The sequence below is a fragment of the Hyla sarda genome, chromosome 5 (genome assembly GCF_029499605.1).
Source record: "Hyla sarda isolate aHylSar1 chromosome 5, aHylSar1.hap1, whole genome shotgun sequence".
NCBI lineage: Eukaryota > Metazoa > Chordata > Amphibia > Anura > Hylidae > Hyla > Hyla sarda.
In genome coordinates, this window is record NC_079193.1 from 184,619,333 (window position 1) to 184,635,005 (window position 15,673).

Below are 15,673 nucleotides of genomic sequence, written 5' to 3' on the forward strand. Positions count from 1 at the left end.
ATGCTGGAAATTGTAGTTTTGGTTCGGGTCAGCTGCAGAGCCATAGGCTGCATCAGGGCATGCTGGGAGTTGTAGTTACTAATTGCAATTCCCAGTATTCCTTGACACAGCCTATGGCTCTGCAGCTGACACAAACCAAAACTACAACTCCCAGCATGTTACACAATAACCTTAACTGTCCTACTATACAGTGCAACATGCTGCAACACACACACAACCGTAGGCTGTATCAGGGCATGCTGGGTGTTGTAGTTATCTAGTAACTAAATGCAACTTTAGAGTAAATAAAATGCAGCACATAAACTGGAGAAGCAGAACTCCCCCCAGTAACACAGTGGCGTTCAGTGTTTTCCAATAAAAAGACTCCTATGAAGACTAAAAAATAGTGAATAAGCCCCTTTCCTAATAAGTTTCCTATTTTCTTTAAATAGAAATAATGTACAAAAATAAACATTAGTATTGCTACATGTGAAAATGTCCAGACTATTAAAATATAATGTTAATTAAACCATAAGGTGAATGGTGTAACTGTATAAATAATAGTCCAGAATTGCTCATTTTTGGTCACTTCATATGAGAAATTTTTTATAAGGTTATCAAAAAGTTACATGTAGACTTTTCTGTGGTTGCCTCGGGTGTAAGAGGAGCTACAGCTCTCCCGCCGCTAATATCCTGGCATGCTGCAATCGCTGTGGCCGCTATTAAACCATTAGATCACTGCTGTCTAAGTTGACAACAGTGTCTAAAGGGATCTTATATCCATCCCTGGTGGTCTAGTGGGGTGGATCAGATTATTTTGGTTGAAATTTATTTTATCTACCAGGACAAGTGGATTTTCTTGAGGGACAAGTAGATTGTGTTCCGCTTTAGTCCCTTGGACAAGTAGTTTTTTTTTAAATTTCCACACCCCTGAGAGAATGTGGTTGCACCATTAGAAACATTTGCAAAATATTTTTTTTTTTTCGAGCTACTGTAAAAATGTCATGTAATTCCAGAGAGAAAAACTAGAATCAAAAAGCCTGAGGATGATCAGACTGCATCAGAGTCACCACTGCATGTTCTATCCAGCTTCCCATCTACCAGCTATGTGCCAGGTAAATCATGGGGTGAGGTGGGGGTGGTTGGTGTATTCAAAAAGAGAACCCCCTAGACTCGGGGCACCCTGAGTTTTCAGGGGGTATTAAAAAAAAAAAAAAAAAAAAAAAAAAAGTAGTAATGTTTGGGAAGGCCACAGTTTCTCTGTAAGCTGTGTAGGTCAATGGCCAGTAACCACAGGTTTCAAGAGAGTATGTGTGTATAAAAATCCCTTTTTATAAAAACAATGAGAAACAGAATAGGAAAATTAGGCAATATTCCACCAGGTAGATGGTCAGACTGGGTGATCGCAGTTGTGACATTGCAGAACAGTTAACAGGATCAGGTAACCGGTACCTTAGAATGCTTGTCAGGTCAAGGTGGCTTAGGAGGAACCAGTTACCAGATCTCTCTGGGAGGGGCCAGTCTAGCAATGAAAGCATGGGAAGTATTAATGTCCACAGAAATTTGGGATGATCGCCAAGAGTTTCTAATGGGGGCTGACTTGCCATCCTTTTTTGCTATGAGCTGGAAGGGAAACCCCCACCATTAGGAGATTGTACACTATGGGGGAGATTTATCAAAACCTGTCCAGAGGAAAAGTTGCTGAGTTGCCCATAGCAACCAATCAGATCGCTTCTTTCATTTTGCAGAGGCCTTGTTAAAAATGAAAAACGATCTGATTGGTTGCTATGGGCAACTCAGCAACTTTTCCTCTGGACAGGTTTTGATAAACCTCCCCCTATATCTGAGAGTGTGCCAGGAAATTCTTGGAGTTGCATTTGCTTCTGTTCAATACGCAGGATGTTGGCAGACCTTTGCAAGCATGGCCTGAAGCGATGTCTTGTCGTTTTCAAAAAGGCAAGCCTGAAGAGTCTGTGTCCATACATTTATAAGTAACAGTAACAATTCGTACACTTGTCTTTTGATATTTTGTAATTGTATTTTTCTTTGTTATTGGCAGAAGTAAAAGCTGGAACATCAGAGAAATCCACTAGGCGAGTTTTTAAATCTGTTCTTTTTCATTCTTTTTGACCTTTTGAAAAGAGGTTGGCATGTCAGCAATTTAATAGAGCATGTATGAATATGTCACTTATATATTGTTCTGTGATATATAGTTCTGTCTTATGTGTAATGATGTGAGGGTGAAAACTTCAGGGGTGCAGGAATACAGGCGCTGACCAAAAAGGGGACCAGTGAAGCCAGGTAGGTAACAAACAGCTTGAATCCAATGCAACGTGTTTCACCGCGCTTGCGCGGTTTCATCAGGCATGCCTGACGAAACCGCGCAAGCGCGGTGAAACGCGTTGCATTGGATTAAAGCTTTTTGTTACCTACCTGGCTTCACTGGTCCCCTTTTTGGTCAGCGCCTGTATTCCTGCACCCCTGAAGTTTTCGCCCTCACATATCTATCGTTTCCAGGAAGGCTGCAGACCTAGTTCACTACAGCAAAACGCATATCCTTGTTGTGTGGGAATTTGCACAACTTGGCAGGGTGAGCCTTCATTTTACTCTCCCTCCCCACACACCTGTGATCCCACATGTGATTGATTCTCCACAAGGGAGCGCCTGTTCTTTTGTTTTATGTGTAATGAGGAAGCTCCACCCTTTCAATCCATGTTTTTATTTTATTTATTTTAGTTTATTCTGAGTAAAGTAAAGCTCTGGTTTAAGATATCATGTTAGCTTTTATTAAGGTGGTTTACACATAGTTTGTTTTATTTATTCCATGGATATGTTTACATCAGAAATTTTCCATATGTGAATATATTTTGGAAAACCTGCAAAATAGTGGTCAAAACCATGGCATGCCCATAGGGTACAACAGACCAAACATGGCCGACATGTCACAGAGTTTGCTTTGCCTTACATAAATTTTCCTTTGCAGTGTAAAATGGCTTTGTAGTCTACCGTGCAAACTTTACACAGCTGCTGTCCGCTATGAGGTGAAGCAAGGCAAAGAGCGAATAAATGCACAGTCCACAATACACATGCAAAGTAAATGATAACTTGAGGCACTCACCTGTGGGAGTAGTAAACATGCCGTTTTATTGAGTTTACGTGGTCATAGATACAGACAGCAGGGTGACGCCCATTTCTTGTGACTATGCACATTTCTCTCTTTCTTGCTTTAGACATCGATACTGATGGGTATATGCTCTTGCCACTAGGAGGCGCTGACACTAGGAAAAGAAGTCTGCTCCTTCTTGGCAGGATATACCCGCCCACTGGAAGTGAGGTAATCAGTTTTAGCTAGTGTCAGTAGGAGGCAAGACACAGTTCTGGGAGCTCGTTGTTATTTTTACAAGGGGTAAAAGGAGTAAAATCCTCTCAAAATTTGTAACCCAATTTCTCTCGAATAAGGAAATACCTCGTGTATGTCAGGTGTTCGGCAGGTGCAGTAGAGAGCTCAGAAGGGAAGGAGCGACAATGGGATTTTGGAGAGCGAGTTTTTCTGAAATGGCTTTTGGAGGGCATGTCACATTTAGGAAGCCCCTATGGTGCCAGAACAGCAGAAAACCCCCCACATGGCATACCATTTTGGAAACACCCCTCAAGGCATGTAACAAGGGGGGTCCAGTGAGCCTTAACACTCCACAGCTGTTTCACGACTTTTCGTTAATGTCGGATGCGTAAATGAAGAATTTTTTTTTTTACAAAGAGTAATGGGAGAAATACCCCATGTTAGGACGTAAAATGCTCTGCGGGCGAACTAGAATGCTCAGAAGAGGAGTCGCATTTGGCTTTTGGAAAGCAAATTTTGCTGAAATGGTTTTTGGGGGGCATGTCGCATTTAGGAAGCCCCTATGGTGCCTGAACAGCAAGAAAAAAAACACATGGCATACTATTTTTGAAACTACACCCATCAAGGAACGTAACAAGGGGTACAGGGAGCCTTAACACCTCACAGGTGTTTTGACGACTTTTTGTTAAAGTTGGATGTGTAAATGAAGAAGAAAATTTTTTCCTCCAAATTTGACATTTTTACAAGGGGTAATAGGAGAAAATTACCCCCAAAATTTGTAACCCCATTTCTTCTGAGTATAGAAATACCCCATGTGTGGACGTCTAAGTGCTCTGCGGGGAACTACAATACTCAGAAGAGGAGCGCCATTGATCTTTTGGAAAGAGAATTTGTTTGGAATGGAAGTCAGGGGCCATGTGTGTTTTACAAAGTCCCCCGTGGTGCCAGAACAGTGAACCCCCCCCCCCCCCCACATGTGACCCCATTTTGGAAACTACACCCCTCACAGAATTTAATAAGGGGTGCAGTGAGTATTTACACCCCACTGGCCAGTTCTTTGGAACAGTGGGCTGAGCAAATGAAAGATTACATTTTTCATTTTCACGGACCACTGTTCCAAAAATCTATCAGACACCTGTGGGGCGTAAATGCTCACTGCACCCCTTATTACATTACATGAGGTGTGTAGTTTCCAAAATAGGGTCACATGTGGGGGGGGGTGTATTGTTCTGGCACTATCGGGGCTATGTAAACACGTGGCCTTCAATTCTGGACAAATTTTCTCTTCAATGGCGCTCCTTCTCTTCTGAGCATTGTAGTTCACCTGCAGATCACTTTACATCCACATATGGGGTATGTTCTTACTGAGAAGAAATGGGGTTACACATTTTTGGGGGCTTTTTTCCTATTTCCCTTGTGAAAAAGAAAAATTTTGGGCAACAGCATTTTGGTAAGAAACTAGAGAAAAACTGTTTCCTTGAAATACGACAGGGCTCCGAAGTGAGAGAGCGCTATGCGCATTTGAGGACTAAATTAGGGATTGCATAGGGGTGGACATAGGGGTATTCTACGCCAGTGATTCCCAAACAGGGTGCCTCCAGCTGTTGCTAAACTCCCAGCATGCCTGGACAGTCAGTGGCTGTCTGGAAATGCTGGGAGTTGTTGTTTTGCAACAGCTGGAGGCTCCGTTTTGGAAACACTGCCGTACAATACGTTTTTCACTTTTATTGGGGGGGACAGAGTAAGGGGGTGTATATGTAGTGTTTTACCCTTTATTATGTGGTAGTTTAGTGTTTTTAGGGTACGTTCACACGGGCGGAGGTTTACAGTAAGTTTTCTGCTAGGAGTTTGCGCTGTGGCAAAAAATTTGCCGCAACTCATACTTGAAACGGGAAACTTACTGTAAACCTGCCCGTGTGAATGTACCTCCAGCTGTTTCAAAACTACAACTCCCAGCATGTACTGACAGATCATGCATGCTGGGAGTTGTACTGGTTGGAAAACCTTCAGTTAGGTTCTGTTACCTAACTCAGTATTTTCCAACCAGTGTGCCTCCAGCTGTTGCATAACCACAACTGCCAGCATGTACTGATCGCTGAAGGGCATGCTGGGAGATGTTCCGTACCTCCAGCTGTTGCCTAACCACAACTCCCAGCATGTACTGATCGCTGAAGGGCATGCTGGGACATGTAGTTATGCAACAGCTGGAGGTACGGAACTACAACTCCCAGCATGCCGAGACAACGGTTTGCTGTTTGGGGGTGCATGGATTTGCAGTTTTGTAACATCTGGAGGCTACAGTTTAGAGACCACTGTGTGTATGCAACTCACCGTAGGATCCAGGGAGCCGCATCGCCGTCCTCTTCTGCCGCAGATTGGGTAAGTGGGCTTCGGTGCCGGTCCTCCTCGGTTTCCCCATTCTGCCCTGCCTATTGTGGGTGGGCAGAACGGGGAAACTGAAAGTTAACCCCCCCAGCCCCCGATCTGCTATTGGTCGTCGCCTCTAGACGACCAATAGCAGGGATAGGAGGGGTGGCACCCCTGCCACCTCACTCCTGTCCCTTCAGGGGGATCGTGGGTGTCTTGGACAACCCTGATCCCCCTTATTTTCCGGGTCACCGACATGGGGGGGGGGGGTGCCTGCTGATAGGGGTACAGGTATGCCCTTGGTCCTTAAGTACCAGGGAGCAAAGGCGTACCTGTATGCCCTTGGTCCTTAATGGGCACTGTCAGATACAAATACTTTTGATATGTTGTAAAGCATGCAAAACCAATAGGTTTTGCAATTGCTTTCATTAGAAAATTTTCTGTATTTCATACTGAAAAAGCCAGTCAAACAACTACCCCCCCTGCCTGCTTGGACACATACTAGTGGTGCTGTGTCCATGCGTCATCACCTACGTCATGGACCCACTTCCTTGATTGACAGCTGTGAGCGCAGGGCTCACAGCTGGAGGAAAAATCCTCCCACTGTCAGCTTGTGTCCCGCTACTGTCAGTGAGGACAAGCTGGGAGTTGTAGTTTTGCTAATTCTAGGGGAGATGTGAGCAGACAGCATACTGAGGGAGGGGGCGGAGACCTGCACAGTGAGTCCACACCCCCTCCCTTTGGGAGGAATTCAGACTAGTGAGCTTAATTAAAAGTGTTAAAAGTGTAATAAAATAAATAAAGGTGCTAGACACCTAAAAATAGATGTACATGGTCAGGATTAGGTACTGAGTGATATATAAAAAAAATAAAATGTTTTTTTGTTGGATCTGACGGGTACGCTTTAAGTGTCCCTACATCAGGGACATGCTGTGAGCGTCCTAGCCCATCTCACTTAGGGAACCACACGGGCAGTATCAGCGCAGGGTGTCTTGATCCCCACGCTTCCTTCCTGCCATGAAAAAAAAGAGAAAAATAGTAATTTGGTGGCGTTTGGCGCCCTCTTGTGGCCAATAATTGTGTTGTGCCATTGTTTTCCATTGCTTCTTGTGAGCTTCCCCTTGTAGCCTTGCTCTGTCATGTCTATCAGTTTAATATCTGCAGGGTCCCTTTCTAGGGACTGTATGGAGGGCCGCTTTATATGCTTCTGTCACCCTGTGGGTGACCTTCTATTGACAAATTACATTGACTCAGTTGGGGTATGCCTCTATACCTATTCCCTGCAGGGTTCTAACTCTGTCAGGTAACTTACACGTTACACTGTGGCGGGTTGTTCAGGGATTTCACAAACCCTTGGTAACTACCGGGGCTATATTCAGTGACTTTTCTCCCCTGCCACTGAGTATCATAAATGTCCGTCCTGTCCGCGGCCGACTTCCAGTCACTCCCTACCATGGCAAGACACTGGTGGTGCACTTGCAAGGGCTTTTTGCATTCCTGGCGGACGCTAAGGATGCTTTTGAAGTTCCTACTCTCAGGTCTGCCCGCCACCCATCAAGGTGGTGTTCTTTGCATGTCATACAATATGATTCTCCTTCCTCCACAGGCTGCCGCATCTGCGGCTAGTGCTCTGGATCCCCACATCCAGTGCAAGGTCTCCGTGGAAGTGTCCCTGTGTGAGGATTGGACCTGATATCAATATGCCAGACAGTAGTCTCGCCTGTCGCTCCTCTCACAACTGCCACGTCCGCAGCTGGCATTCTGGTACCCCACTGCTGTACGAGGTGTCCGAAGAAGTGACCCGTTGTATACTATGGACCCATACCAGTAAGTCAGATAGTGGTCTGCGTGGTTTCCGCTGCCTGTCAATCATCACTCGGCTGATATATCTGCGGCTGGCGTTCTGGTACCCCACTGCTGTGCGAGGTGTACGAAGAAAGGACCCAGCGTGTCCTATGGACCCAATACGGGGTAACGGGGGATACAATCCACGGCTTCTCAGCCTCCCCCGATCTTCCAGGGTGACGGTAATATTATCCATGGCTCCTAAGCCTCCCCTGCCTTCCACAGGTGACAGAGGGGCACAATTATCATCTATCTGACTGTCCCCTTTTCACCAGCGCCTGGAGGTGTACCTATTCAGCCAGACTGTTGTCTGAATGGGCTCTGCCGATGTCAGTCTCCCCTCTTTGGGCTGCCGTGGTCATGGTCAGGTTTCCCGTACGTCACTGCTGGTGTATGGAATCTGGATGAGGGTCCCTGTAGGTCCTCCAACTGATGCCAGTAAGCCAGACTTTCGTCTGCTGGATTGCCTACACCGCCAAGTCGCCCGTTAGTTTGGCCGCACTGATACCCCACTTTCTGTGGGTGGGTTTGAAGGTGACGCTGAGTGTTCTGCAATCCTATCCCAACCAGCCAGATGGTTGTCTGCATGGTTTACTACTACATCGTCAAGTCAACGGCCATACACTTCCCACACCGTGGATGGAAGTTCAGATAACCCACTGCCAACGTGTATTTCCAAGCGATACAATGCACCACATACTGGTTCGTGGGGTTCCCTCCTTTACCAGGTCCCTCTTTACATACTGGCTGCTCTCTGGGCTGAAGTCTGATAACCCACTTTCTGTGTGTTTCTGAACGCAGGACTCGGTGTGGCCATGGTGCCAGATAACCTGACTGTGTCTGCATGGTCTTCTAATCCGCCAGGTGACACCCCCATTCTTGTCGCTCTCACAGCTGCAGTCCTGTGACTCATTTTCCATGTGAAGTTCCAGAAAGTGTCTCGGTGGGTTCATTGGACCTTTTGTACCGGTCTATCAGATTGTGTCTTCATGTTTCCTTTCCCACATACATCCTTCCTTTCTTGCTTCTGTGACAGCAGTCCTGGTGTGTGGAACCATTAAGAGATGGAGTGTGGGCGTTTCCTGCAGGTTCCATCGAGTTTCACAGCAATAGCAGCCCTCTGTTCCACTTTCTACAGGTGCACGGGGCATAGCTGTAATAGGTCATTGGGTGCTGAGCTGTCTTCCATACTGCTGGATTTTTGGATGTCTGCGTTTTTTTTCGCGTCTGCAGCCTTGGTACCCCACTACTATCGTGTGGAAACCATGTCTGTGTCCCTACGTATGCTGGCTACTCGGCACGTGTAGAGCCCACCTTCCCATTTCGGTGAGGTGTGCGTTGGGCCTTCCTGTGATCTTGTTTCCACAGGTCTACGCCAGTTGAGCACCTCTGTTCTGGCATGGGGCCTGATGGGGCAACACACTCAGTTCAAGGGGTGCTGAACTGAGTGTGTTGCCCCATCAGGCCCCATGCCAGAACAGAGGTGCTCAACTGGCGTAGACCTGTGGAAACAAGATCACAGGAATGCCCAACGCACACATCACCGAAATGGGAAGGTGGGCTCTACGTGTGCAGAGTAGCCAGGTGCTGAAGGGAGTGTCCTGAGTTCCTGTGCTGGGTAGTTCAGGCGCCGGCTCTGTTGCTCTGTTGCCTTAGTCATGACCAGGATAGCTCCATTGTCACCCATCTGGTCCAGGGTTTCACCATGTTGGGGTGTTCCTCTCAACGCTTTGGTTGCTGTGTGTGCGCTTCTTACTTGCATTCGTAGTCACATCTTTTTATCTTTTGCCCAGCACCAGTGTCCAGAATTCAGATCTCTCCGGTGACACAATTTGGCTCCTCCATACCTTGATATGTTGTTGCAGGGTTACTGGGGGCTATGTCCGCCTAGTACTTTGCCCCTTACCTTCAGCTATCATTTCCTTCTCCTATAGTGCCTGGCGCATTTTGACAATCCCCCTTCCACATGGGGTACGGGGATCAGGGAGCTTGGCCGGTCAGTGCCAAAGTTTCATCGCAACCACCCCTTGTTTTTCCTATATAAATATATATATAATATTATGTGGGGTACCCCGCTGGGCCCTTGCTTTTGCTGAGAGCAATCAGCTGAGCTGGGCACTTTTGCAGGCTGGCTCTTGGTCATTACTGCTGCTCATGCAGACTTGGCATTCTCCTCTGTTGGAGGAGTTTATACATCTATGGCTCAGCGACAGCCGGTCTAGCACAGTCTGTTGTTTGGTCCTGCCATTGCTCTCCTCCTACCTCTGTGCAATCTCCCTGGAGGGGTATGTTCATCCTTCCCTTGGTCAGTGTCAGTTACGCTACACTGACACTACGGTCTTCTGTAGTAACCTTCCCTTTTTATTTCCCCCTCCGTTCCCATCCTGTTGTTGCTTGGGAGTGCTTTGGTCCACTTGGTCTCCATGTCTTGGACACTATCCTAGGCTGCTGGGCATGCCTTTTCTGGATCGGCCCTCCTGGTTATTTGGGCCTTAGTGATGGTTGAGGTCTCGGGCAGGTTAGTTCTCCAGCCCAGACTTCTCCATGATCCCTTTTGTGGGCGGTCTTTCTGTCAGCACTTCTTGTCTCGACATAGAAGTTTGTCACCCGGAGCGTTTCGCGGACGTTGGGTTTACTTACTCTACAGGTGTCCGCCTTCCAGTTATTACTTCCGTCTCCTCCTTCAGGGTCCATGTGCTCACAAGATGGAGGGCGTTCCAGGTTCCAGATCATGCTAGTCGAGCTTTTATTTCACCTCGCTCGCGACGGGCACATGGGCTGGCAGTTTTTGGTCTGCAGCTGTTCAGATCGTCGTTTATATATTTTTTAAATTTTTTTATTATTTATTTTTTGTATCTGGCCTCTCTAGAGCCTGTTTCCATCTTTCTTTTTTCCGGTGGACTTCTGGTCTCCACCTTTTTTGTGCTCTCCTTTTTGCTCAGGCATACACTGCTCTCCCTGACATTTTTTCCGCCATGTTCTCTTGACTTTTTGACTCTGGATGGGGTTCTCTTGTTGTGTCCCTTTTCTATTTTTGTTTCCCAGCCACCCTAGCCTTCTGTCGGGTTCTCTGTTCCTTTGAGTTGATTTCCTACCTCCTCCTGGGATGGTTCTGGCCCATCTGGCTTCCTAGTTGACTTTCTTGTCTCTCTAGGTGGACCGTAGGTTTAGAGTCTCTACATAGGACGGTCTCTTCCTTTGTCGTGCTGGTACATTTCCATGGACAGGGGTTTCTTCCGGGAGCTCTGCTTCTAGGCCTGGGTTGTCTTTGCCCAGGATCTCGTCCGCAGGCCTTACTGTCGAGTGGGTTCGGTCTCTGGACTGATTCTCTTTCTCTGGTGGTTGTTTTTCCCACCCTAGGGGACTGCTTTGGTACGTCCCAGCAGTCCCATCAGTAATGGTGTACCCCATGAAGAGCGACAGAGAAAAATATATTTTTTTTATTTTTTTTGTACTCACCGTAAAAAAATTTTCGTAGCCTTCAGTGGGGGACACTGCACCCACCATTTCTTCATTTTTTGGTCTGGATACTCTTCCGTTTTTTTTTTTTTTTATATCCGGGATTCTTTCTAGGGTCCTTTTTGGCTTCTCCTACTGCTTTGTGACAAAACTGATTACCTCACTTCCAGTGTGCGGGTATATCCTGCCAAGGGAGGAGCCAACTTCTTTTCCTAGTGTAAGCGCCTCCTAGTGGCAAGAGCATATACCCATCAGTATCTGTGTCCCCCATTGAAGGCTATTAGAGAGAGATTTTACGGTGAGTAGAAAAAATCTCCTTTTCCTTTTAGCCCCTACCTTTCTCCCTAGTCCCACCTCTCTTAAAACTAGAACTTTAATAAATACACACATCTCATGCTACAGTAAGACACAGAAAATAAATAATGCCAATTAAAAATGCAGGCATGTAGAATACATTGACAGATTTACTTATAGTATGTATTTAGTGGATAGTTTCTGTGTCTTACTGTTATGTGGTGTATGCTTTGTTTGATATGGAACATGCTGGTCTCTTGATTTGTTGTTTTAAGAGAGGTAAGACTAGACCAACCTAAAGAACCAAAGATATGTGCATAGTCAAACTAAATAGTTGTCCCTTGCTGTCTGCATCTGACAATGTGTCCATATGAGTCCTGCAGGTTATTCCTTTCTCTGGATATGTATTTTGGATTGTACATCTGATCGCTATTTGCCTTGCTGAGCACCACCACATAGTGAAATTAAGTCCAGCAGCTTTGTAAGGTGCTTTTGGTAACTAGATGATCAGATAGAAATGAAAACTTATAATAATATACAATGTCATAAAGTGTTAAAGGAAAAAAGAACTTCTTTGTAAAATAGTATTGATTACTAGGTTTTGCAGCCTCTGCGTGTAAACAAGGGTGTTATCATTCATGTTAGATTTTAAAAATGATAAAGAAAGCAGAAAAAATTATAGCACTTAAGGATTGATCATTTACACAAAACTAGAAACCTTCTTGAAAGGGGCAGCGTATCAAGAAAGGCTTTCAAAACTTTTATATACACATACCCCTACACAGCCCCCCTCCCCTCCCCAATAAAAATGAAAAACGTCTGGTACGCTACTGTTTCCAAAATGGAGCCTCCAGCTGTTGCAAAACAACAACTCCCAGAATTACCGGACAGCCATTGACTGTCCAGGCATGCTGGGAGTTTTGCAACAGCTGGAGGCACCCTGTTTGGAAATCACTGATGTACAATACCCCTATGTCCACCCCTATGCAAATCCCTAATTTATGCCTCAAATGTGCATGGCGCTCTTTCACTTTTGGGACACACATGGGGTATCGCCGTACTCAGGAAAAATTGCCTAACAAATTTTGGGGGGCTTTTTCTTTCTTTAACCCATATGAAAAGGGGAAGTTGGGGTCTACCCCAGCATGTTAGTGTATAAAAATTAAGTTTTTTACACTGACATGCTGGTGTTGCCGCATACTTTTCATTTTCACAAGAGGTAAAAGGGAAAAAATACCCTTGAAATTTGTAATGCAATTTCTCCCGAGTACGGAGATACCCCATATGTGGACGCAGAGTGCTCTGCGGGCGCACAACAAAGCTCAGAAGGGAGAGTGCACCATGTACATTTGAGGTGATTTGCACAGGGGTGGCTGATTGTTACAGCAGTTCTGACATAAACGCAAAACAATAAATATCCATATGTGACCCCATTTTGGAAATAACACCCCTCATGGAATTTAATAAGGGGTACAGTGAGCATTTACACCCCACTGGTGTATGACAGATTTTTTGGAACAGTGGTCTGTGAAAATGAAAAATACAATTTTTCATTTGCACAGTCCACTGTTTCAAATATCTGTCAAACGCCAGTGGGATGTAAATGCTCACTGTACCCCTTATTAAATTCCATGAGGGGTGTAGTTTCCAAAATGGGGTCACATGTGGGGGGGTCCACTGTTCTGGCACCATAGGGGCCTCCTAAATGGGACATGCCCCCTTTCAGAAAAAATCACTCTCCAAAATCCCATTGTCGCTCCTTCCGTTCTGAGCCCTCTACTGCACCCGCCGAACACTTTACATGCATATATGAGGTGTTTACTTACTTGAGAGAAATTGGGTTACACATTTTAGAGTGATTTCTCTCCTTTTACCCCTTATAAAAATTCAAAAATTGGGTCTACAAGAACATGCGTGAAAAATGAAGATTTTGAATTTTCTCCTTCACTTTGCTGCTCTTCCTGTGAAACACCTAAAGGGTTAAAACACTTACTGAATGTAATTTTGAATACTTTGGGGGGTGCAGTTTTTATAATGGGGTCATTTATAGGGTATTTCTAAAATGAAGACCCTTAAAATCCACTTCCAACCTGAACTGGTCCCTGAAAAAGTACGATTTTGAAAATCTTGAGAAAAATTGGAAAATTGCTGCTGATGTCTTCCAAAAGTGAAAACACGTCAATTTTTTTATGCAAACATAAAGAAGACATATTGTATATGTGAATCAATATGTAACTTATTTGGAATATCCATTTTCCTTACAAGCACAGAGTTTCAAAGTTTGAAAATTTAGCATTTTTCTAAGTTTTCATGAAATTTTTTGATTTTTTTACCAAGAAAGGATGCAAATATCAGTGAAATTTTAATAACTATGACATAAAGTAGACTATGTCACGAAAAAACAATCTCGGAATCAGAATGATAACTAAAAGCATTCCAGAGTTATTAATGTTTAAAGTAACAGTGGTCAGATGTTCAAAAAATGCCCAGGTCCTGAAGGTGAAAATGGGCTTGGTCGTGAAGGGGTTAAAGTCTATGGGATTTTTTGATTATTATCGTTATTTTTAACATTGAAGTCCATGGCAAACGGATGAGCCTTTATAACGGATATTCTAAACCAGGTGCAAACTGATGACATAACTTCTGAGCATGCTCAGAAGAGATGACCTCAGCAGACTCCTGCAGTGCTGAGGGACTACTACTACTCCCATCACGGAGCAGACTTGTTTCCATGATGGGAGTAGTAATTTCCCGGCTGCGGGAGTCTGCCGGTGGCTGGGGAGGCTACATTAGTGTTTGTACTACAACCACCATCATGGAACGGGGATTGATCGCACTGGGACTCACTTCTGGTCTCCCCAGGGCTCCTGGCGGGGAATTTAAAAATTAAAGTAAATACTTCCTACATTGCAGGGGAGTGGAGCATGACTCCCGCTCCCCTGTTTTAATAACTTCTAATCAAATCAGGTCTCAGAAGTGAGACCCAGTGCGATCATTCCCTCAGCCCCTGTACTACAACCCCCATCATGGAACAGTGTACTACTACCCACATCATGGAACAGACTAAGACTAACACTAACGTAGCCTCCCCAGCCACTGGCAGACTCCTGCAGCCGGGGAACTACTACTCCCATCATGGAAACAATTCTGTTCCATGATGGGAGTAGTAGTAGTCCCAGCTGTTGGAGTCTGTAGGCAGAGGTGTTAAAACGTCCATACATGACAGATTAATATGCCCTTTATTTTGACGGACCTTATTCATCCGTTAGCACCCGTTATTTCATCCGTTATTATACATCCGTTTTTACACAGAAAATGGATGTTTAATAACGGATGAATTCTCAGTGTGACAGTAGCCTTACTTTAAAAGAAAATCCCAATCCTTCCAGTACATCCAATATCAGCTGCTGTGTACTACAGAGGAAGTTCTTTTCTTTTTGAATTTCCTTTCTGCCTGACCAGAGTATTCTCTGCTGACACCTCTGTCCATTTTAGGAACTGTCAAGAGTAGGAGCAAATCCCCATAGCAAACCTCTCTTGCTCTGGACAGTTCCTGACATGGACAGAGGTGTCAGCAGAGAGCACTGTGGTCAGGCAGAAAGGAAATTCAGAAAGAAAAGAACTTCCTCTGTAGTGTACAGTAGCTGATAAGTACTGGAAGGATTGGAAGTTTTTTTTTTTTTTTTTTTTTTTTTTTTTATCAGATAAATTTTTTTATTTAAAGTTTTAAACATTTTTATTTTTTTTAAAGAAACAGTTCACATACAGTAACAGTAAGTTCTGCAGCACATACAATAACTGTGGCATGAGCACCATTTTTGTTAGATTAGTCCGGCCAACCACTGAGATCGGCAATTTACACCAGACAGTCACCTTCTGAGAGCTCTTGTCCAGCAGGGGTGTCAAATTCCGGGGTATAAAATCATGCAAAAATGGTGTAATGTTAATACCTAAGTATTTAAATTCCTTAACCACCTGAATATTGGAGAGGGCTATCTGAGGAATACTAGGCAAAGGATCTAAGGGCATCAGAACCGACTTATCCCAATTAATGAGCAGGCCAGAGTATGTACCAAACTCGGTAATAATAGACATAGCAGAGGTCAGAGACCTAGCGGTATCTCCCAAAAATAGCAACATGTCATCTGCGTAGAGCGCCACTCTCTCATCAATGGAACCATAGCAGAATCCAATTATAGCAGGTGAGGATCCTGGATACAAGCCAGCAGCTCTATAGCTAATGCAGAGTAGAGGCGACAGGGGACACCCCTGTCGCATACCTCTCTGCAACTCAAATGACGGGATAGCCGTCCGTTAACACGAAGACGGGCAGTTGGGCACTGGTAGAGGAGTTTAACATAAGAAAGAAACCTGGGTCCAAACCCCACA

The 15,673-nt window shown here is 44.9% G+C and overlaps 1 protein-coding gene across 5 annotated transcripts in view; it reads left to right on the top strand.

The window, feature by feature from the left end:
• The window catches only part of LOC130273682 (uncharacterized), a 125,027-nt gene that overhangs the window by 67,009 nt on the left and 42,345 nt on the right, over nucleotides 1-15,673 (top strand). For all 5 annotated transcript variants that reach the window (XM_056520890.1, XM_056520894.1, XM_056520895.1 and 2 more), the window contains 2 exons: nucleotides 996-1,094; nucleotides 2,039-2,072. In XM_056520890.1, the coding sequence (XP_056376865.1) occupies nucleotides 996-1,094; nucleotides 2,039-2,072 (133 nt within the window). The remainder of the gene's footprint in view (nucleotides 1-995; nucleotides 1,095-2,038; nucleotides 2,073-15,673) is intronic.